The sequence below is a fragment of the Chaetodon auriga genome, chromosome 24 (genome assembly GCF_051107435.1).
Source record: "Chaetodon auriga isolate fChaAug3 chromosome 24, fChaAug3.hap1, whole genome shotgun sequence".
NCBI classification, from domain to species: Eukaryota; Metazoa; Chordata; class Actinopteri; order Chaetodontiformes; family Chaetodontidae; genus Chaetodon; species Chaetodon auriga.
The window spans coordinates 17,523,980-17,547,432 of NC_135097.1; the positions used below are offsets into that span (position 1 = coordinate 17,523,980).

General features: G+C 40.1%; 1 protein-coding gene across 1 annotated transcript in view; it reads right to left on the reverse strand.

Moving 5' to 3' along the window:
* Positions 1-7,847: 7,847 nt before the first annotated feature.
* LOC143317356 (peroxisomal acyl-coenzyme A oxidase 3-like) overlaps positions 7,848-23,453 on the reverse strand; it is a 28,743-nt gene continuing 13,137 nt past the window's right edge. Inside the window, exons 9-19 of the mRNA XM_076725490.1 lie at positions 22,649-22,745; positions 22,085-22,267; positions 21,764-21,886; positions 21,554-21,674; positions 21,349-21,471; positions 20,742-20,855; positions 20,322-20,437; positions 18,586-18,760; positions 18,428-18,495; positions 17,819-17,905; positions 7,848-10,962 (exon numbers count right to left, since the gene is read on the reverse strand). Of these exons, the coding sequence (XP_076581605.1) occupies positions 10,843-10,962; positions 17,819-17,905; positions 18,428-18,495; positions 18,586-18,760; positions 20,322-20,437; positions 20,742-20,855; positions 21,349-21,471; positions 21,554-21,674; positions 21,764-21,886; positions 22,085-22,267; positions 22,649-22,745 (1,327 nt within the window). The 3' untranslated portion in view covers positions 7,848-10,842. The remainder of the gene's footprint in view (positions 10,963-17,818; positions 17,906-18,427; positions 18,496-18,585; positions 18,761-20,321; positions 20,438-20,741; positions 20,856-21,348; positions 21,472-21,553; positions 21,675-21,763; positions 21,887-22,084; positions 22,268-22,648; positions 22,746-23,453) is intronic.

Below are 23,453 nucleotides of genomic sequence, written 5' to 3' on the forward strand. Positions count from 1 at the left end.
ATGAAAGTGTGTGACTGGTCTCACTCCTTCTTTAAATAGAATTAAACTAGCTGAAGTAACTTTCCTCGCCTTTGTGAAGACTGAAACCAGCTTTTTACTGCTTACAGTTTTCATTTAGGCTTTTTGAGTTGCTTCCTTCTTCTGAGCGCAGAAGGGTCTGAACTTGGAATCAACAGCTATATTTTTGTTTGTGTTTGACGTCTCTTGTGTCATGCTGTATATTTGTATATGACTGAATTGTTGACATCCCCTCAACAAAGTGGGCAATATACAATACTTGTGTCGGAGGCATTATAAGGCATCATTCCAAAGCGCACCATTGTCCAAGTGCATATAGAGCATGCAAGTGGGCTTCCTTACCTAGCACTCCAGTGACCATTGGAGGGCCTTCCCTTTTGCTGGTGAGATGTTGACAGTGTTTTCTAACACAAGCACTGTATACTGCTCCATTGAAAACTTGATAAAACTAAAACAATGAGCTGAAAAAGGCTACAAAACTAGTGCAAAGGTGAACTGCAGAGGTGGTGATAATTCTCTGTGGATTTCTGTGGAACGGGGTCATTAGAAGTGACAGTCACATAACATTACATTACATTTGATCCATCTTACTATGCAAATATTAATTGGTACAGCTGTAGTATTTTTGCTTGGTGTAATAAGAAAGATAGAAAGCATTTCCCCTTATATCAGACCTTTCCTTTAGTCAGCTGATAGACTGCACCACAGTGGCAAAGCCTCAACAATACACACAATGAGGTAAAAATCCAGGGGGTGGATTCTTAATGGGCTGATTGTATAACATGCCATTAATATGACGGCAGTTTCCAAATTTGATGTTTTTTTATGTCAAATTTTATTCTTAAGGCTCACAACAAGATCGTATTTGTGTCTAACCAGATGTTCAGTATTGTCATGTATTTCTGGTTTATGGTTGGCTTGATTCTGATATTGTAAGTTGTCTGTCCATAACCAAATGTGATCCACATGCATTTGGAATAAGTTTAAATGATGGACTCTGTTGGAATGAAGAGCATAAAAAGCAAGCAGATTTTTTACATAGTTTCACCACTGCTGCTGCTCTGATTCATAACTGTTTGTGCTATTAGTATGAATAGACTCATGGTTTTATCTCATTGACCAAACCAAATGTTTATATATAAGTTTCCAACAAAGCAGTACTCTACATCAGCCTTTGGGAGCAATTTTTTCCACAAAGTTTTCACAAACTTAGGACTTTGTTTATTACATCTATAATGTTTTGATGGTGTGGATGTCCAAATTCTAGGTCATACACAAACGCTCAGAGGACGTTTTTGTGGGAAACATTTTGGAGGTGTTCAGCACAGTAATGCAGTACAGCAGTAAGGCTGCACTCTCCTCATGATCAGTCACAAACATTTCTGAATGGAAACAATTCCCCTGTGCTGGATGTAGAGGAGAAAAACACAAAGGAAATTCTCTTTGGGGTTCAGTGAAGTCACTGCAGATGGTAATCATTTTTAGCTGTAATCACGCTTTCCTTCCCAGCTCTTGACAGATCTTGAGCATATTTTTAACACAGTGGGCACTCTCACACAGGGGCGTAGCCAGCATTTTGTGTGTCATCGTGGTTACTGTTTAACATAAAAAAAATACAGATACAGCTGTAGAAGTCATTGTCTGTCCTTACATATCGTTGCTATCTCCATATTTTGTCTGTTGGCAAAGCCACATAGCTCCACATAGTTGTTAGGTGGTTGCAAACTCTGTTAAAACTATGCAGTGTACCTGTTTATCAAATTTAGCTCTGATGTTAACATTGTGATTAGAGATCAAAGTGGCTTCTGAGCATTTAGCTTGCGATGTGACAAGAAATTTAGATTCAGATTATAAATAGCCTTTCTGTCACTGGTTAGATAAAAGTAAAAACTTATTATAAAATTCAGTGAAACTGTGTCCATTATTGAAGTATAGCAGCTAGATAACAAGCTATATGACAAGAAATCAGGTCATTCACTTGATCAGTCGCTGTTGTCAGCAGATGTAACATCATGTCATCAGTGACATCGTACAGGTTGCATAAATCACATTGTTGGCTATGGCACTTGCCACTTACTGCTTCACAGTGCAAAGTGAGTAAACATCTATTCATCATTCTGGTTTTGTGGTATCTGCAGACATTGTCTGGAGTTCATATTAGACAATAGCTCAAGTGTCTCTGTGGGCAGCCTGAGGGACACCTCAGGATACCCCAGGAGCAGCGGCACTGCTTAACACAGAGTGACAGTGGATGGCGATGATCCACCCTCCATTTTCAAAGAAATTAGTCTTACTTTTTCTTACTGTTTCTGAGTCTTTTGTTTTTAAACTACATTGTTGTCTCATGTGAGACAGTTGTTTTTGTTTGTAGGGAAGTTAGAAATAAAAGAAGAGAATAATAAAATGTGATGAAGTATGGTACAGTATGGTTATTTCAAACGAATTACTATACCATGATAAATAGCATTATTGTGATGACAGAGTTCAGTCTAGCATTTGCTGGCTAGTCATAGCCAATATTGCCCTTAGTAGCCTGTTCTTAGCACTGACTCTTTTACATCAAGAGATTATGGCCAAATGTACAGCAACAGGAAAAACTGAGTGCACATATAGCTGCAATAAATTTTGATGATAAGGTAATGTGACCCTGTAACTGCCTTTCAAGAGGCTGTTCTAATCAATGACCATCCAGTGAAGTTTATTGAGTGCTCACAGCCAGGTGTACAGATCTAATTTTCTTCCTACTGTTGTAGTGGAAGAATGCAATGGCTATTTTGAACACCTTCCTGGCTTGCTTTCTGCTTCTTCCCCTCCATGTAGTGGGTCAAAAGAGTTTTTTTTTGAAGACTGCTCATTCAAAGAAAAACATATCCGCCTTCTCTCTGGATATATTATATAATCAAATGTTTTGTTGAATGCAATTGATTGCCCTGTTTATTTTGCACTATTGACTAAACTTAACTTTGAAGGTGAAGGTGTTCACAAGCTAATCAACCATCACCTGTGGTCAAAATTAGTTCAGAATCAAATCAGAATCAGAATTCCTTTATTGATCCCCGGGGGGAAATTATTTTTGTGCAGGTGCTCCTTACAAGAATAAAGTTAGAAAGGAAGAAAAGAGAAAGAAAATATAAAAAGCAAATATAAAACAAAATATTTATACTGAGACAAATATTTACACTGAAATGAACAGAGTATATACAGAGGATGTGCAAAATTGAATTTGGTCAAATATGTATCAGTATAATATAATATCAGGCAGTGAAAAGTCCAAGGGCCATTCAGAGGGAGGAGTTGTACAGGTTGATGGCCACAGGCAGGAATGATTTTCTGTGGCATTCAGTCTTGAGTTTTGGTGGGATGAGTCTCTCACTGAACGTACTCCTGTGCCTGGCCAGCACATCATGAAGTGGGTGTGAGACATTGTCCAAGATAGTCCGTACCTTAGTCAGCATCCTCCTCTCTGACACCACCGACAGAGAGTCACACTCCATCCCCACAATGTCACTGGCCTTACGGATCAGTTTGTTGAGTCTGCTGCCCCAGCATGCAACAGCGTAGAGAATAGCACTTGCCACCACAGACTCATAGAAGATCCTGAGCATAGTCCGGCAGATGTTGAAGGACCTCAGTCACCTCAGAAAATAGAGACGACTCTGGCCCGTCCTGTAGAGAGCTTCAGTGTTCTTTGCCCAGTCAAGTTTATTGTAAATATGTACCCCCAGGTACTTGCAATCCTCCACAATGTCCACACCGACCCCCCTATGGAAACAGGGGTCACTGGTGCCTTGGTTCTCCTCACGTCCACTACCAGTTCCTTAGTCTTTGCCACATTTAGTTGCAGATGGTTCTGCTCACACCATGTGACAAAGTTGTCCACAGCAGCCCTGTACTCATCCTCATCACCCTTGCTGAGGCATCCAACTATCGCAGAGTCATCAGAAAACTTCTGAAGATGGCAGGTCTCTGTGTGTATAGTTGAAGTCCGTGGCGTAGAGGGTGAAGAGGAAGGGAGAGAGAACAGTCCCCTGTGGGGCCCCAGTGTTGCAGACCACTCTGTCTGACACACAGAGTTGCAGGCGCACATACTGTGCTCTGCCAGTCAAGTAGTCCACAATCCAGGACACTAGGGGGCCATCCACCTGCATAGCTGCCAGTTTGTCACCCAGTAGAGCTGGACGAAAAACGTAGAAAAGAAATAGGAGCGACTGCAACAGGCTGCATGCACGGTCAGCACATGCGCACTTTATCATTTTTCATGGGTACAAGTGCCTGAATTTAGCATCCATTATGTCTGGCTTACTCTTAGGGACAGGGTGAGGATCTCAGCTTAGAGTAGTTCCAGTGCTGCTTCACAGTGACAAGACACCAATTCAGGTGTTGAGGCATCTGATCAGATTCATCCACATCCCTATAGAGGTATTCTGAGCTTCTAACTTGGATATGACCTAAACAAAGAAAACACTGGAGGTGTTTTTCCCATATGGACCCAGAAAGAGCTGGCAGATGTGGTAGGACATCCAGAAGGACCTCAGCAGAGCTGCTGTTCCTTCACACTAGTTCTTTCCTTCATATTCCATCTGCCTGAGGGACACCTCAGGATACCCCAGGGGGAGCTGGAGGAACTGACTGTGGAGACGAACAGTTGGGCTACCTTGCTTAGCTTGTGGTAGAAATTGGATGAACAAACGATGGACATGTCTAAAAGTCTATTTTTGTTGTTTCCCTAGCAGTGAAGACTGTCCCCGTTTCCATGAGCATATGTCCTTTAATTTGAGACCACATTATTTGTTTGGTTCTAAAAACACAGTTTCAAACACTGACAAGAACCTCAATATGGAAAAAGCAGACATGGTTGTGCTGAGTTGTTCTGTGGTAGGTTCAAACAGGCATTATGTGGGGATGCTGTGACTATAAATGTAACATGTCAGTGAAATGAATGAGTGCCAGCTGAAATGACCTGATAACAAGCATTCACACTGACTGCCAGTTGCTTTTGTCTTTGTTTTATGTAAGTCCAGCTTTATGAAAAAAAAAAAAAAAAAGGGTATGCAGATAATCTCAGATATATTTTATCAAAACCAGTTATTCAAAATTGAAATTCCAGTAGACATTCATAACTGAAGTGTGTGTGTGTGTGTGTGTGCTGGGGGAAGGGGAAGGGAGAATTCTGGCTGAGACAACATATTCAATAATCTGATATGAATCACAGTGTTGGCTGTGGCTCATCACTTATTGCTTCACAACGCAAAGTGAGTTAAGATCTATTCATCATTCTGGTATTGTGGTTTATAGATTTATTGGAGAGCTGGCAGAAAGACAGACCTGGATTTAAAGACAACAAATCCTAGTTGTTGAACTTTTAACCATTTACTTTCTTTAATCTTTACGATCTTTACAACCAAAAAGGAGGCAGAGGGAAATGAGAAGCTGACTATTCATTCGACCAAGGTGGTAACTCCTGCGTCTAACCTGGCAACCCACTGGATCAGCAACTGGCTCAGCTGATAACTAGCACACAGAGGCCAGCCAGATTAGCCACTAATTTGGTTGGTAATTGTCTTCTTCTGTGTTTTAATGGTGAAGTGGTGTCACATTATCACGCATTACTGCCACCAACTGCCACAAATAGGATTTATCTTGATTGTATGATTCTGATCACTGTGGTCTAAACACAACATTTTCTTGGTAGCTGTATGGTCTGAAATTCAACATATTTTGAAGTCAAGATATTTATGTGCATATGCATGTTGTAAACAACAATGCTGCACATAAATTGTTGAAAAAACAACAAAAATGGCACTACTACTACTACTACTACTACTACTACTACTAATAATAATAATAATAATAATAATAATAATAATAATAATAATAATAATAAAAATAGAATACTCAGTAGATCTCTGTCCCCATCCCTGAAGCCTCTCTTCTTCCTATTCAGCAGCTCCTTCAGGTCACTGGTGATCCAGGGCTTGTTATTGGGATAGTATCTGACAGTCTTGGTGGGTATGATGTTATCAACACAGGTGTTAATGTACTTTTTTATGCAGTCAGTCATTGAGCTGATGTCACCTCCGTAAGGCTCACAGAGTACATCCAAGTCTGTGGCCTCAAAACACCCCTGCAGTGATTTTATTGTCATGATTCAGTGACTTTATGACACAACACTTGTTCTCACATATGAGCCCTGATATCTGGTTGTAAATCATAAACATTAAAAAAAAAAAAAGGAAAAAGTAAATGTTTTAAAGTTCATTAACCAGGATTTGTCATCTTGAAATCCAGGTCAGTCTTTCTGCCATCTCTCCAAAGAAATCTATAAACCACAATACGAGAATAATGACAAGATGTTGACACTTTGCACTGTGAAGCAATAAAGGATTTGTTGCAACAGCCACAGCCAACAATGTGATTCATATCATCTTATTTAGTGTTCAGTCTCAGCCATTATCCTCACCCCTAACCCGATACTTCCCCCCATCCTTCATCATCCTTTCCCATTTCCCTCCTGCCTACATCTGTTTTCCCGCTTACTGCAAGCAACATCTTAATTTTGTCAACTGCCACAAGCTAAGCTGTAATTTAGCTTAGACCAAGACCAAGCCATGCTAGCAGCTCTGTGAGGCTGTACTTCAATGCTAACGTCAGCATGCTCAGATGCTCACAATGACACTGCTAACATGCTGATGTTTAGTAGGTAATGTTTAGCTTGTTAGCTTGTCATGACACACTTTTAATGATGTTCCACTTGGTCTCTGCTGCTGCTTGCATTAAGGTCAAGGCACTAATACTTGAGTGGCCACTGCCAGGACACCCACCTTCCCAAATTCACAGGCTAGTGAGCCTTCTTGTTCACAAGTCCTCCATTAAAATGACCACTTGTCTGACCATCACTCTGGGGCAGAAAATGTACACTTCAAAATTTCTCTGTTCTCTCTCACTGATGGAAAGAGTAATTGTCAGCAGAAAAATCGTGTTTTAAGTGAGTACTTACTCACTTACTCAATTAGGCTTACTTATGGTTCCTAAAGTCTCCAAAAACAGAACAGGAGCCAGAGCATTTAGCTATCAAGATTGTCTCCTGTGGAACCATCTTCCAGTGTTTGTCCAGGAGGCAGACACTGTATTTACATTTAGGAGGAGACTTAAAACTTTCCTTTTTGATAAAGCTTATAGTTAGGGTTGGCTCAGGCTTGCCCTGGACCAGACCCTAGTTATGCTGCTATAGGATTAGACTGTCAGGGGACCTCCAAAGATACACCAAGCTCCTCCATTTTTCTCTCCCTCTCCATCTGCACACTTTCCTGTCCTTCCATGGCATGCTACTAACTTAGCTTCCTCCCCAGAGTCTTTGTGCTTTGTCATCTCGCAGGTTCCACGCATAGTGGCTGAATCTGGTTTGTGGATCAGTAAAGTACAGTTACGTCTTCTGCCATGACCCTGTCTGACATCCACTGCAACTGCTACTACTATTATTACATCCCCTCACTGTTACTGTGATTGCATTTCTGTCTGTCTCTCTCGGTCTGTCTCTCGCTGTCTCTCACCTATATGGTCGAGGCAGATGGCCGCCCACCTAGATCCTGATTCTTCCTGAGTTTTCTGCCTGTTAACAGGAAGTTTTTCCTCGCCACTGTTTCCAAATGCTCGCTCATGAGGGAATTGTTGGGTCTCTCTAGACAAAGAGTTCGGTCTGAACCAGTTCTATATGGAAAGTGTCTGTTGTGATTTGGCGCTATACAAATAAAATTGATTTGAATTGAATTAATTTCCATCAACTTAAAAATACATCTAAAAAAATTACACTTAGATACCCATTCAATTTTGAGGTATTTATTGTAAGACATTTCCATTGGCTCAAACAAAAGTTAATAAGATTTTTGCAAGAAGTCGCCACATAAAGCCCATGGTTGTATCTAAGTCTGTGAAAACCTGTGGAAAAATATTTGTAATTGTAGAAAATGTCAAAACAAGGTATCCACCAATTGCTTTGTATCAACACTGAATGCAGACAATCTGAGAAAAAAATGCTATTGAAAACATTCACCTCAAGATCATTTGTGTTACAAGTCCAATTTTTTGGCAGTGTGTTTACAACCATGTATGTGAACACATGTATGTGTGACTTAAGTGTTTAAGTGATACATACTGTGGAAACATTTTTTATTTCCTTTTTTACATCCACAAATCTTTACTTCACCATCATGAAACAGAAGTGATATCATACAGATAAGCAACCACAGGCTTTGAAATAATTTCTTATCATTTAAAAATCTCAAAATATACCTTCAAGATCATAAGGACATGGACACTGTTGACACTGCAAATTGTATTACCAGTGTTATGAATGGTTCACATACATAATTCACACAATCAGGGTTCGTATGCTGTAGTACAAAGAATAGTGACTGTCGGTTGTTGAATTCCTGTGACACACAAACCTTTACATTAAAGCAGATGCCACAAATTTTTTAAATCACTATATCTCTTTTATAACTGTATAATTGCATAATTTGTCCACCATATCCATGAAGTGTGGTTAAGTACAAGGAAAGATTATTTAAAGTCCAACTGAAATCTCAAAAGTCATCCCTTCTTGGAGTGACAAAAATATATATACAGTACCAGTCAAAAGTTTGGACACACCTTCTCATTCAATGTTTTTTTTCATTTTTTTTTTATTTTCTACATTGTAGATTAATACTAAAGACATTCAAACTATGAAGGAACACATATGGAATTACGCAGTGAACAAAAAGTCTTAAACAAACCAGAATATGTTTTATATTTTTTATTTTTTATATTCTTCAATGTGGCCACTATTTGCTTTGATGACAGCTTTGCACACTCTTGGCATTGTTTCAATCAGCTTCATGAGGTAGTCACTTGGAATGGTTTTCAATTAACAGGTGTGCCTTGTCAAGAGTTAATATCTGGAATTTCTTGCCTTCTTAATATGTTTGAGACCATCAGTTGTGTTGTGCAGAGGGAGGGTTTGTACAAAGGTCTATACAGTGAATAGCCCTATTTGACTACTGTTGTAATCCATATTATGGCAAGAACCACTTAACTAAATAAAGAGAAACGACAGTCCGTCATTACTTTACGACATGAAAGTCAGTCAGTCTGGAAAATTTCAAGAACTTTGAACGTATCCTCAAGTGCAGTTGCAAAGACCATCAACAGATATGATGAAACTGGCTCCCGACCACCACAGGAAAGGAAGACCAAGAGTTACCTCTGTTGCAGAGGATAAGTTCATAAGAGTTACCAGCCTCAGAAACCGCAAATTCTCAGCACCTCAGATTAGAGCCCACACAAATGTGTCACAGAGTTCAAGTAGCAGACACACCTCAACATCAACTGTTCAGAGGAGACTACGTGAATCAGGCCTTCATGGTCAAATTGCTGCAAAGAAACCACTTCTGAGGAGGAAGAAGAAGAAGAAGAAGAAGAAGAGAATTGCTTGGGCCAAGAAACACAAGGAATGGACATTAGACCAGTGGAAATCCGTCCTTTGGTCTGATGAGTCCAAATTTGAGATTTTTGGCTCCACCCGCTAGGTCTTTGTGAGACACAGAAAAAGTGAGCGGATGGTTTCTACATGTGTGGTTCCCACTGTGAAGCATGGAGGAGGAAGTGTTCCTTTATAGTTTGGATGTCTTCAGTATTAATCATAATCTACAATGAAGCAAATGAAAAATATAAAGAAAAACCATTGAATGAGAAGGTGTGTGCAAACTTTTGACTGGTGTTGTATGTCAAATGATTTTCAAATATATTATCAATACACTTACATTATTGGAGGAAAGGGGTATTTGAAGATATACTAGAAAGGCTCCCTTGGTCTCCAAGCCTCTGAATGGTTGTGGTACTGTACACGACTGACTGACAGTCAAGCGTAGACACGGTGCAGAGCTGTGAGGTGATTTTTGGTGTAGAGGTCATAATTGAAAACGCACATTAGATGATGACCACTGGCCCAAAAAAACTTTTTGCCCACTTTTGCCCAGAAACAGCCAAGCCTTACAGAAGAAATGGCTGTTTCACAAAAACTGTATCAGTAAATTATTTTTATGCTATTCATGTGTGCACGGAGTCATGAAGTCAGCCGTCTTGGTAAGTCTGAAAAGACTTTTTTTAGGGCATGTGCCTGGCTTGTGACTGAGAGTACATTTGAATGAATGGGGAACCATTTGAAACATGGTATGCAGTTTTCTTCATACATGTATGCTGGTAACTGTAGCTGAAAGCCAGACTATTATGTTAGCAGTGGTGGTGAAGCATAAGGATCACATATCCTCTAAACGGAACAATGTCATTTGCAAGTAATTTTTAAGCAGCTCAAAAGCTGTTCTACTAGATAATGAGTTTATCAGCTACAGCAACAACCTGCTAGCAACTCACCTTTCTCCAGCAAAAGTTTGTTTAGTAGGGTAAAAAAGACAAATGAACTGTTGAGAGTTGGTGTTTAAGCTGTTTTGCTGTTGTGTCACTGCCGCTCTCTGGCATTCTCTCCATCAGTGTAACTGTGTGTTAGGGTTCAAGGGTTCTTGAGTACATCCACACTTCTTCAGAGTGTACCAGATTTGGAGAATTTTAAGCATTTTAGGGTTTTTGGTTTTAGCCCAGGACCATGTCCAAAACCACTCATTTACTATTCCCTTCATAATAAACACTTGACAGGGTGCATATAAGATTTTGGCACTCAGACACTCAGAATTATCTTCATTTTGTGCTGCAACTGACACAAATTTTACACCTAGAATTTGGACACTCCAAACACATGTCCAGGGTTGTGGCTCAAAACGTGTCTAGGGTCTAGAGTTTTGGACGGAGGGATCCAACCACAGGCCTGTCTGAGCAGAACTCTTTCCACCAGGATGGCCGCTCTAGCACCTGGCTGCCCTGCATCACTGTTGACCACAAGTTCTTGTAAAGCTGCATGAAAGAGACACAAAGAGATGAGTCAGAGAAGGTGTTTTTAAGTGCTCACTGTTGAGAAAAAGGTCCTGATTCATATCCAATCTTCTGTTTCTTGTAACCTATTCCACTTTCAATATCCCAGCTAATAAAAAACTTTCTGCTAAATTACTGGAACCATATCCTAAAGCACCCTTCTGTTGTGATGCCAGTAGATGCAGTTGGAGATCCAGGACACAGCCCTTGACCTGTGCCACAGCTACAGAGTCAGATATACACACAACACAACACCCCCCAATGACCATGCATAAGTTATTCACGGCCATGTACATGTAAATCCTCTACAGTTGGCACTTTTAATTGCACTGGTTTTTGGTTTGGTTTTTGAGATATGTGTGATGTATTTCTGAGTATAATCCAAGTACTTTCGCAGTGAGTGTTTTGTATGGCATGAAGAGGCTGGAAAGACACACCTGCTTCATTACAATATGTTATGTTACATTGCAAGCTTGATTACATCCAATACATTTTATTTCCAGGCTTAAATAAATGCGTCCAAGATGTGCTTTGCTGTTTCAGAATTAACACTTTTCCCATCGTGTAACACTATGTTAGCCCGGAAGTAGCTGAATGGTAACGTTAGCTGTTGGTTGAATGGTAACATTACCTGTTATCCTACTAAGGGCTGTGTCAGAGGAAAATGACCACCATGTGAATATGGGTTATTTATAGTGGTCGACCAGATATCTAGGGCTTCAGTGTCTAGTCCAAGGGCATAACAACAGCACAAATTAATATTGTTGAATACGAGAAGAAAAGGGGATTGAACTTGTGACCTTTTGGTTATGGTGTGGGTGGATCTTCTTCATGCCATGTTTTGATTTGAAAGCATTTCCCTCCTGAATAATCTGAGTTGTCATCATCACTTCCTGCCTAACAAGACATCAAAAACCTGCATTCAAACTCACTGTTGGATCTGCACAAACCAAAATTAGAGGCAAAGCTATCATCTTCAGCACACTATAAACATAGTTCTGCCCATCCAAATGTCATATCTCTTCCTGGTTTCAGACAAACAGCCCAAACACATTTGATTCATTATGGCTTGGAACCTCACTATGTATTTGTATGTGACCGCAGCTGAGCAGGAGTGATTCACAGCAAGATGTGTTGGTGAGAAACTTGGCTGAGTAACTCTGACTTCACACTGTTTGTCTTTTCTGATTATTTGGTGTTATTAAATTTACAGGAAGGGGGATGAGAAGGACATGACACGTGACCAATGGTCAGGTGCTGACTAAACTCTGTGTTTGTGTATCTATTGCGCCTCCATTGTGCTTCCAGACTGCATGGGAGCAACTACTTGCACATGTATACCACAGGAGATATCCGCTTTCTATGTATCCATCCCTCCATCCATCCATAAGTGCCGATCCCGGCTGACATTAGGCGAGAGACAGGTTACACTGTGGACAGGCTGCTAGTTCACCACCACCATAAATCATATAAACACTAATAATAAATCATAATGATGACTCATATCCATGACAACATGAATTATCAGTCAGGCAGTGCAGACAACTACTCTAGGGCCTCATATACCCAGGGACACCAAAGGCCCCATACTGACTGTGTATCAGTTGGTTTCGACCAATTTGACACACAGCTAATTTGTTTAGGAATATGCATTACTAAATCACAAAACTGAAATAACCAGAGTCTTGAGCTGAATCCTGCATTATTAGTCATCTTGTCTACCTGTCCTACAGGTACCCTATGTCAAAACGTATATGATGCATGTTTCTAAAATAAAGCAACAAAAGACTGGGGATATTGCACAGCAAACACCTGAACATTCCACAGATAAACGGGGTCATTGGTGACAGGTGATAGTATCATGACTTGGCATGAAAGGGGCATCCTTGAAAGGTCATTCACAAACAAGGATGGAGTGAGGATCATCACTTTGTGAAACAGAGGACTGTATGAAGGATATGCCACATGGGTTCGGTAACACTGTTAAAGGTAAATACAGTTGGATCGCAAGTGATTGAATTCAGTTTTAATGTATTAAACAGCATCCCAACTTTTGTTGAGTGGTGGTGGATAATGGTATCAATATCTGTGTCAGCTGATAAGTAAACAGAAATTTGAGTACAGAAATGCTGAAGAATCATTTGAGGTCATTTAGAAACAGTGTCTTCAGTACATAGTTTGTCTACCAGGGAGCAAGTTGACTTTTATATTGTAAAATGTCAGGCTCAAGATATGTATCTCGATCACTATTCTTAAATAACCTTAGAAGGGATCCTTATCAAATATGTTTGTTTATGTTATGTATTTAGAGTGATGTGAAAGTTTCGGTACCAGTGGTCAAAATTTCTGTTACTGTGGATAGCTAAGCAAGTAAACGATGACCTGACCTGACAGCATGAAGTTACAGATCTAACCAAACTAAGTTTGGAGACCCTGCATGGTCAGTACTTGGTAACACCTCCTTTGGCAAGTATCACAGCTTGTTAAGGGTTTTTTGTAACCAGTTAAGAGACTTTCAGTTCTGTGGCGCAAACCTTCAGCATATGCCTGTTGAGGTTGTCCATTGTGGATTTTCAGTTGTGTTTAGGATGTTGTAGAAACCATCCTATTTACTTCTTCCACTTTTTTACAGATGGTGTGATGTTTGCTTCAAGACTTTGCTGGTATTTAATCCATTCTTCCCTCTTCCAGTGAAATGTTTCCTGTGCCACTGGCTGCAACACAATCTCAAAGCATGATGGTTCCACCCTTGTGCTTAACAGATGAAAAGGTACTGTTCTCATGAAATTCCCTATCCTTTTTCTCCAAACACACCTCTGAGGTGCCACTATAGGTGGAGATGGAGGTTCTGGGGAGGGAGTGTGGGATGTAAACAGTCAATCATGCAGAGCAGATTGTACAGCATGCTGCAAGTTAGCTGAAAGTTTCTTCACATTTGGCTTCCCAGCCAGTTGGGTGGACTCTGTCAGCACAGAGGAGGGACAAACAATACCAAAGCAGATTAAAACCTTTGTGAGTGATTGTCCCTGCATGGACAATCACTTGAATGGTAGAGGATGGGAGTGAGTGCAGCAGCCCCAGGAGTTTATCCAGGACAACAATGACCATGGTTCCAGCGAGGCAGTGAGTGGCTGCATTGAAGAAATGCATGTCCCTGATTTTGGAATCAGTATTAGTATTAATGTGGCGAGGGAGAAGAGTTGATGATGAGACGATGGCTGTATATACTCTTGGCAGGATTTCCTGCAGGCTAAGGGCAAGGAAGACATCCAGAGCATCTGAGCACAGTCTTCTTCAGGATCCTATGACAGGAAGAGGAGGTCACTGTCCAGGGATGAAGGCCACTAATTTGGCTGCACAGTGGAATGGCGAGCCACTGGAGCGCCACTAGCCACCACTGGTGGGAAAGATGCAGTGTTGGCAGACAACATTTTTGATGTGGGTTCCAGACTGGAATGAGTCGGATCTGCAGGAGCATCAGCTGGGTGGGCCAGGTGGTCGTCAGATGGTCTGTGCAACAGTTGGAGAGTCTTAGAGGTATGGCTTTTTGGCTGCAACTTTTCCATGAAGACCGGGGCAGACTTCTCCGGACATTTGATGGGTGTACGTGGGTCCCACTGGTTTCTGCCAGTTCTGAGCTGAAGTCACTGCTGGACATCTTCCGATTTCAAAGGAAAATAAGCTTGATGTGTTTTTCATGTGTTGCCCTAAGTTTCCTTGGCCGGTCATTACGATCCTCAACGTTGCAAATGTCTTTGTGCTTCTTCAAAAGAGCTTGAACAGCAAATCTTGAAACCCCAGTCTGCTTTGAAATCTTTGTCTGGGAGAGACCTTGCTGATGCAGTATAACTACCTTGTGTCTTGTTGCTGTGCTCAGTCTTGCCATGGTGTACGACCTTTGACAACTGTCTTCCACAACCTCACCGTGGTATCAGAGTTTGACTGTTCCTCACCCAGTTTTAAGCCTCCTACACAGCTGTTTCTGTTTCAGTTATTGACTGTGTTTCAACCTACATGTGAAATTGATGATCATTAGCACCTGTTAATAATTGTATAATTAGTTGATCATACACTTGACTATAATCCTACAAAATCCCTGACTTTGTGCCAGTGTACCTATAAGAATTGATGCTGGTTTGAAGGCAAAGGATAGTAAGACCAAATATTGATTTGATTCAGATTTTTCTTTTGTTTACTCACTTTGCATTTTGTAAATTGATAAATAAAACAAAATTAACAATTATTATCTAAAACTTTTGCACAGTACTGTATATGGGTGTTTGATGACATATTAAAATGAAAATGAAAAAGCTTGACATTTCATTTTCAACCTGCTGTACAGTAGACAATATTCGAATGCGATAAGCAAAACAGCAACCCCAGTCTATTGCATTACATTTGCATGTCAACATTGCTTTTTTGGTGACAAAAAGACGATGCAGTTTTCTAACAATTTGGAAAAGAAATGAAAACAGTGATTGCCTTTACCTCTCTGTAAAGTCTGCTGACTTAGTTCCTACCAGTTTGATGCAGTAGCCTATGCCTATGTGATGCCTGTAAGAATGCCATGGACAAATGTCAACACTGCACATTCACATGCACCCACCTGCAAATGGGGGGGTGATTTCATGTTGTAAATAAGTACATAGGTACATTAGGTAAGTAATTAAGCCTATGACTTTGGCTATCTAATCTTTTATAGGGTTGAGGTAATTCAATAAGAACAGTTTTGAAACATTTTGAGGAGGGAATGATACTTTCTCCTATGTCATTTATCTGACCAACAAAGGAGAGAAATTTGTTGCGCTCATCAACTGAAGAAGTGCACTCAATGTACACAATATTTGCAGTTACTAATATGTCAAGTTATTGAAAATGCTGCAAGCAAAATGCCAGATCCATTCAATGCCAATCTTGCATTCAATCCTGCTTACTCGATTCCCTCTCTCATGGTAACTGTTAGAAGTTTCAAGATCTCGGGATATAAAAACAACTGACATAAATACATAAAGCAATACCAAAGTCAGCTATTTGCACCTCAGACATGCTCATACCTTTTAAACAAACTAATTAAAAAAGCCTCCAGAAGAAACAGGAAACTTGAATCTTATGTTGCCTGGTCATGCATTTTTCTCATAGTACTGCCCATTAGTCATCTGCTCTTATTTTGCTGCTTTATATCTGACTTCTTCATAGTTAAGACACTCAGAGAGACCTTGTTGTACATGACTTGTAAAATGGAGCATGAAGGAGAATGGAGAGACAGTATATTAGCAGGTTCCTTGATTAAACTATAAACTTTTTCAAACTTGTCAAATATTACAGATACAATAAAACATCTGAACCAAATTTGCTGCTAAAAAAACATGACTAACCTTGAAGCTGACACAGAGTAATAGAATACCCTGTGGGTTTGCATGATGTTGTAATTTATCAGGGAAAACAAACACTAGTTGAGCCTTACAGAGAAGGACGTTCTCAGACAGTGCAAAGAGGATCATCATTGTCAAACACAATTTATGGCTTTATGACCAAACACAGCGCTATGTGGGTTTTCCTGGAAGAGGGAGAGACAGCAGCCAAAGCTCTGCAGTCTTCCTCCAGTAATGAGATTTTACCAGACTATATTATGCCTAAGAGCTGGACAACATGGGAATGAGGAGTGACTGAGAGGGTTAGGGTTAGGCAAAAAACAACTGCATGCTTACATGATTACTGGTCACAGTGACTCAGTAATTGTAACCATTACCACTGGTTGGTCTGTGGTTTGACACCTCATCAAACCAAACATTTTTTTTTTTTTACAATTTCTACTCTTATTAACAAATTTTGGCAACAATGTTCCTAAATGTAATATTAACAAAGCATGTGGAATTAAATTGAAAAAAGCATCGACAGAGGGTTCACTGTATGTTGTGTCCATAACTAAGGATTTGTATGGGGGGTGGAGTGTGCCACTAGAATATTATAGATTTTGTTGAAACATAATCACAAAAATGTATCAATTTCAAACAGCTATTATAAAGTGTTTAATTACAAGGATATAGGAGAACCTACAGTGGGCATGAAACTCACAAAAAGCACAAAAGACGCTCCATTGTTTAGTTTGTCCATTGTGGGCGACTGACATGGCAGTGCAACATGGCAGACTCCGTGGAAAAGGACCTGCTCCCTCTGTCGATATAAAAAGCTCATTCTAAGGTAATGAAAACACGATAATAAGCTTGTTGTTAACAACTTTATATTTGTCCACAACAACAACCTTTTTTTCCCTTCTCTTCTATTGAAGCCCTTGTCTCTACATTTGGTGACTTTGAATTGGAATGTTTCTTATGAACTGAAGGATTAAGTCTTCTATCAACAGCTGAGGAAATTCTGTTCAGCAAAATACATCTTATACTAAATAAGAAGTATTTAGCTCCCTGATTTTTTACAGTTGCTGGTTTGTTGTTCGGCTATGATTTCCTCATTAATATATACCCACAACAGAGCCAACTTAGCTAATGTACGTTAATGATTTCTTTTCATCATCTTGGTTTATGGTCACGGATAGGTGGTCAGCTACATTTTTCGTCTTGTTGATTGTTGGTGATGATTTGTGTAATCCACTAACTGTCCCCCACATGGCATCCATAGCTTTGGCTATGACCTCATTCTAACTGGGTCATTATACAATATGTTGCAGGAGTGATGTCAAGACAACAGATTGGCCACTGTTTAATAGTTACTTATAGAGCAAAAGTGATTTCTTTGAGTATTTAGCTGGTTGGCAAAGATTTGGAGATACAAAAATGTCTTTACTGAGGTATAATTAGGCTTCAGGTATTCACATCTTTACCTGTCCATCAGCATTGCCAATAGCAGAGTTGAGAATGAAATCAGGAGGTGCAAAAACATCCACCAATGCTACTGCATCATCTTTCAGCTGGAGGAGAGACACAGAGACAGAGCAGATAAGGTTGATCTTAAAGTCAGGTGGAGGAGCAGCATCTGCCAGAGTCATAATTTCACCATTCAGCCTTATGAAGACAGAAAGTAAGGACAGGAGCTAATAACAGTAAACACTATAAAATGCAGTGTAACTAACAAATACAGAGGATGGTGTGTTATATTGTATTATCTACACTACAAATATAAAATACATACACAAATATAAATTGAGATGAAGTCTTATTAAATCATGAGTGTGACTCAAGTCTGACTTGGGCCCAAGTGGTATGACTCAGGGCCACAGCTCTGTTTAAATGGGTCAGTAGAGGGCTGTGATTCACAAAGTGTGGTGATTCAGAAAATTCTGGTTCACATCTGTCAAGAGTAATGTAACTTAATTACATGTTTATAATGCCTTCCAGTCCACCTACTTATAACAAAAAATAACTGGTGTGAGTTGCGCAAACCAAGAGCAAGCGAGACAGACAGAGAGACACAAAGACAGATGTTTCTGTACCTGGGAGCAGAGAATGAGAATGGCCGTTTGGACCAACTCTGCAGGCTTCCGTCCACTCAAGTAATTACCTGTACAGGAACAATGTGTGTTACAAATATCAATACAGTGGAACTGGTTATCTACATTTATGCACCCAGTATACAGTTGATGGTACATACCCTGGTACAGAGTGGCCATGTGGCTGCTGAGGCTCCACAGCCCATACAGGGCACACAGCTTGCTTAGTACAGGTCTGAGACCAGGTGGTGTGTCCTGATCAGTAGTCAGCTTATGAAATCTCTGGAGGCAGTTGTATTCAATGTAGGCCATAGCCAGGGAACGGCAATAGTAAACCTAAACATATGATCATGCACATACACACACGCACACACACAAACAAATAGATACACACCTTTTACTTCTGCTATAAACTCAGGTGTAAAAGCAAAGCAGTACAACATGAAGGCACTCTTGTCATAGTCATAGTTAAAATCTAACCATGTGTACGTCGTAGGTGGTACTCATTGTATATCAACTGAGACTTCACATAACATTTTTTTAATCATTAAATGATGTCATTTTTATCTTTCTGTGTATCAATCTGTGTCCAACACAGTGATATCTCTGGTGCATTGTACATAACAAAGACTGGAAGTTGGACAAAGCTGCCACACTAGCTTATTGAAAAGTGACACTGGAGTTTCCAGATTTTATTCAATAAGTATGAAACAAACATGACATAAGGCAATGGAGGACTGTGCAGTGACATCAAATAAGGGAATCCACTACCCCCAGAATTATGTGACCTGTGGTATTAAACCACATTTGCAAAGCAGGGTGAGCTGAAGACTGTCCCAAGTGTGGTTACACTTTTCAAAACTCATTGCAGACAACAAGCAATATTTTTAATGTGAATTGCAAAGCTGGCTAGGGCAACACGTCTAGCCTGAGGAAACCTGGTCAAACACAAAATATATCTGAAAGCTGAAGAACGTAGTGTATTTGATGGCCTGAAATCCAAGTGCCCTGCAGAAGCCACAGCTAATGCAAGCATGCTAGCAGCCAGCTCCAAAGAAACTTTAAGTGAAGCATCGACAACTTAATCGACATCTTCAGGTAATTATTTAACTAGCTGGATAAACTGGTGTTGGTGACAATTGAGCATTTTATGCATAATAATAGTTATGCATAACTTATGAGTTGTATAAAAATCCACACTCTGTACAGTTGTGATGAACATGGAAATTAGCTATAGAGGTTTTTGATATCTATGGAGACCATTTTTTATGGAACTGCAGTTTTTGGCACCTCTGTGCTGACTTTTCTGCCCCTGAGGCTGCCAATGTAGCATGTCAACAATTTTTTAATGTCTACACCTCATCCAGTCTGTGATTGGTCAATTCATGAAAAGTGACATTGAAAGCACACTGATTTTATGAAAAGGTGAACATGTTTACTTTACAGAAAAGGAATGTGATACAGCTAAATAGCCAAACTAGACAAACCCAAACCTTGCAGGAATGTATTGTCTTCTGTCTTACTGCTTCAAATGCAAAACCTTGACTAACTGTTCAACTGGTATCACTGGGATCAAAGGGCTACTCTCTCTGCTTTCTCTCCTCTCTGCTGCCTGTGCTTTCAGGCTCACTATACTCAGATGATTGACTGGTAACAGCAATATGGATGACTTATATTGTATAGCTGACAGCCTGTACTACTGTCAGGGATAGCAGCTTGGGGATAAGATAGTGGCATTGCTTGCTTTGTGGCTCTTGGTGGCAGTGGTAGAATTTTAATGACTTGGTACAAGAGTTTGTTTTCAGCTTGAGCTGTGGGCATAGCTGAGAGTATTCATGAAGGGACCCAAAAGGCCACTGGGTCTATGCAAGAGTGTGTGTGTGTGCATGCGTCTTACCTGGCTGTTGTTCCGGGCCTCAAACTCATCCTTTCCAGAGACCCTCTGTTGTTCCAGCCTCTTCTGGCTCTCCTCCAGCAGGAAGCACACCAGCCACTTATAGGCTGCCACTGGCACTGATTTTGTATCACAGAAAGGTTACAGATTTTCTAAGGCCTGATCTGCCCCAGTTGTTAATCAAATTCACCTGAAGATCAACGAACTGGGAAATCATTACAGATACTGTTTCTTTAGATTAGACATTCACAGTAAGTGAATGTGAAATACCTCTCACAATGCCAAAATAAGAACTGTATGTATTTCTTTTACAGTATTACAGTACTGGAAATAATTCTTCTTAATTCTAGTTTTACAATTCAAAAGGTTTGGAAACAGCATATGGAATGAATCCAAACCTGACACGCTCAAATATTGGAATACCTGCGGAGTCCATACACTGGTCCACCGTTGTTGCTGTAAACTTGCTTCCTAGGATCTTGCGGTAATCATCTAGAAAATCCACAGTGTGAAGAGGAGACTCAATCTGCACACCATCTGAAACCAGAAAACAATAGCAACCAAAACTCAATCAGATTTGCACATGACGATCAATAAGAGCACAAAACCCACACAGCCTTAATATTTTAAAAATATCAAACATATATTTGAAATTATTTGTAGATTATCAATGCAGGCTGAAGGGCTTAAGTGAATTTGAGTAGCACAGCTAAGTTCAACTGCACACTTTGCAAATGAGATGGTGAATGGTTATGATGCAATGGTGTCTGATCCCATACTGTCACGTATGGGATCAGACACCGTGCAAGCTTGGCTACTCAGTGATACTTGGCAAGCTACTGTGGTTAGCAAGCTAACTGCTATAATGCTAGCAGGCTGGACACTCAGCACTAGCAACTACGCGTCAATCATCAACGAGCGATATGATCAGCAATCGGCACAACCCATATACAGAACTCAGTTATCACCATCACCTCCAACTGACAACAATAAAACCTTGTAATAATCAATCAGTGCATAGGGGAATGACCATGATGTTTAGCATGGAGCCAGCTGAGCAGGTAGTTGCTGGTCTGTTGCAGCAAGACATTGTTGTCTCCTTCATATGTGCAGTTTGGATCATTGTCATTACGCAGATCACCCAGCCGGTTCACTGAAAGAGAGACAAAACATAAGTTAGATAGGTCTCTGAGTGTGTGCTTGTGTGTATGAGTATCTATATGTTTGATACCGACTGGCCAGGTATCCATGTCCACCACAGGCCTCCCTACATTCCTGGATTCCCCTCTGAGCAGTCCATGAGCCCAGTGGTTTACTGGCACAGCCTATGGCATGAATTTCTCTGCCCATCTCTGCCTGGAAAATGCATACAGCAGATATATAAGACTATAGTTCATTCAACATGATGACTCTAGATAAGGACACATGCCCTCATGTTTACTGACTTGTCTGTCACTCTTGTCCTTCATCATCTGTCCAATCTGGAACTCAACAAAGTTCATGAAGATGGATTTGGAGAAGTGTTCAAGAGCATATGCTGCTGCCAGGTATGGGATCAGACGCCATTGCTGAAACAACATGCAACATATCGAATGAATTTGTGTAAACATTTACAGCCATGCTCAAAATGAGAGACAAACATGAATAACAACAAAACGACAAAATGAAATAAAATTGTGACATGGCTTATATCTGCAACTCTGATAAGGGGCTCTGTAGTTTGATACGGTACGATTTACTTTAAAATCCATGCCCTGCATTCTGACCTGTAACTGGTACTCCAAAACGGGAATCTCCTCTGTGTCTTTGGGACCAAACTGTCGCCTGATGGCTGAGAAGCGGATGGCCGTAATAACAGCCAGCTTCAGGTTGACCAGAGTAATCCTGGTAATGGACACCCTGCCACCTGACAGAGCACCCAGAGATGCCCCGAAACGCTTGTCGGGGTTCTGAAAGACACAATGGAGAGACATGGGAAAACAACATAATGAAAAAGGATATCTATATCTATCTACCTATATAGGATCAATATCTGTTGGCATTTATCATTTCAATAATGACATTTTAAGTTTGTTCTTCTGCTTGACGCACACATAGGGAGGCATGCAGGCAGGCAGGTTGTAATAACGGGGAGGTCTAGCAGCAATCTAACAGCACCATAAATGACATTTTTATAACCACTATAACAAAAACCTATTTTGGCTCTTTTATGCCTTTATTGGATTATCCTGCTGCCTATATGTATGTTTATGTTGACAAAACTCACTAAAATTGGTGCTTAGAATGTCTCCGGAGTGCTTTCTTTGGCCAAGAGTGGAAATCTTACTAACCTTGAATGGGGTAACATAGCGTCCATCAGGAGTAACATCGCCAGTCTTATTCAGTAGATTCTCCCGAGGTATCCTCACATTATGAAACAAAGCAAATCTGATGGGAAAAAGGCAATCAAAGAATAAATGTCAGAATTACAACAAATACTATTAAACACACAAACAAAATGAAATTAAACTTTAAGCAGCAAATATTTGTGATTTGTGAAACAACAAATATTAAATTGATATATTTAAACTTAAACAATGAATGAATATTGATTCAAGATTCATTTTCTGTCATCTGTTAATTGATAATCCACTTCAGGCGTAGCAGGCATAGTAAAGGCTGGAAATGGTATGACTTGCTCCATAATTTGAATTGAGTGCCCACAATGTACTGGACTGCCTATGCGTAATGCCTAATGATACACTGGAGATAACTGCTTTTTTAAAGTCACCTCTTCTGCATGTTTTAGTGTCAGTTTCTATTGTTTTCAAGAATCTTACATTCCTCTGCTATAAGCTATGAATGTAGTTCCATCTAGTGGCTTTATTGAGGCACTGAAGAACACATGTTGCTGTTTTACATGACCAGTGGATGGTGTATGGATAAAACCACAGCACTTTGAATTCTAACTTAGTTTGCAACAATCCTGATCCTGATCTTGAAATATGTAAAGAAAGAAAACAAAACTAGAAAATAAACATGGTAGGTAAACTGACATGGAATTTAATCAAACTCATTTCATGCTAAGTTTGATCTTTCAGTGTTGTTGTGGGGGTTCTGGGTTTTTTTTTTTGTTTTTTTTTTTTTGGTATTTTT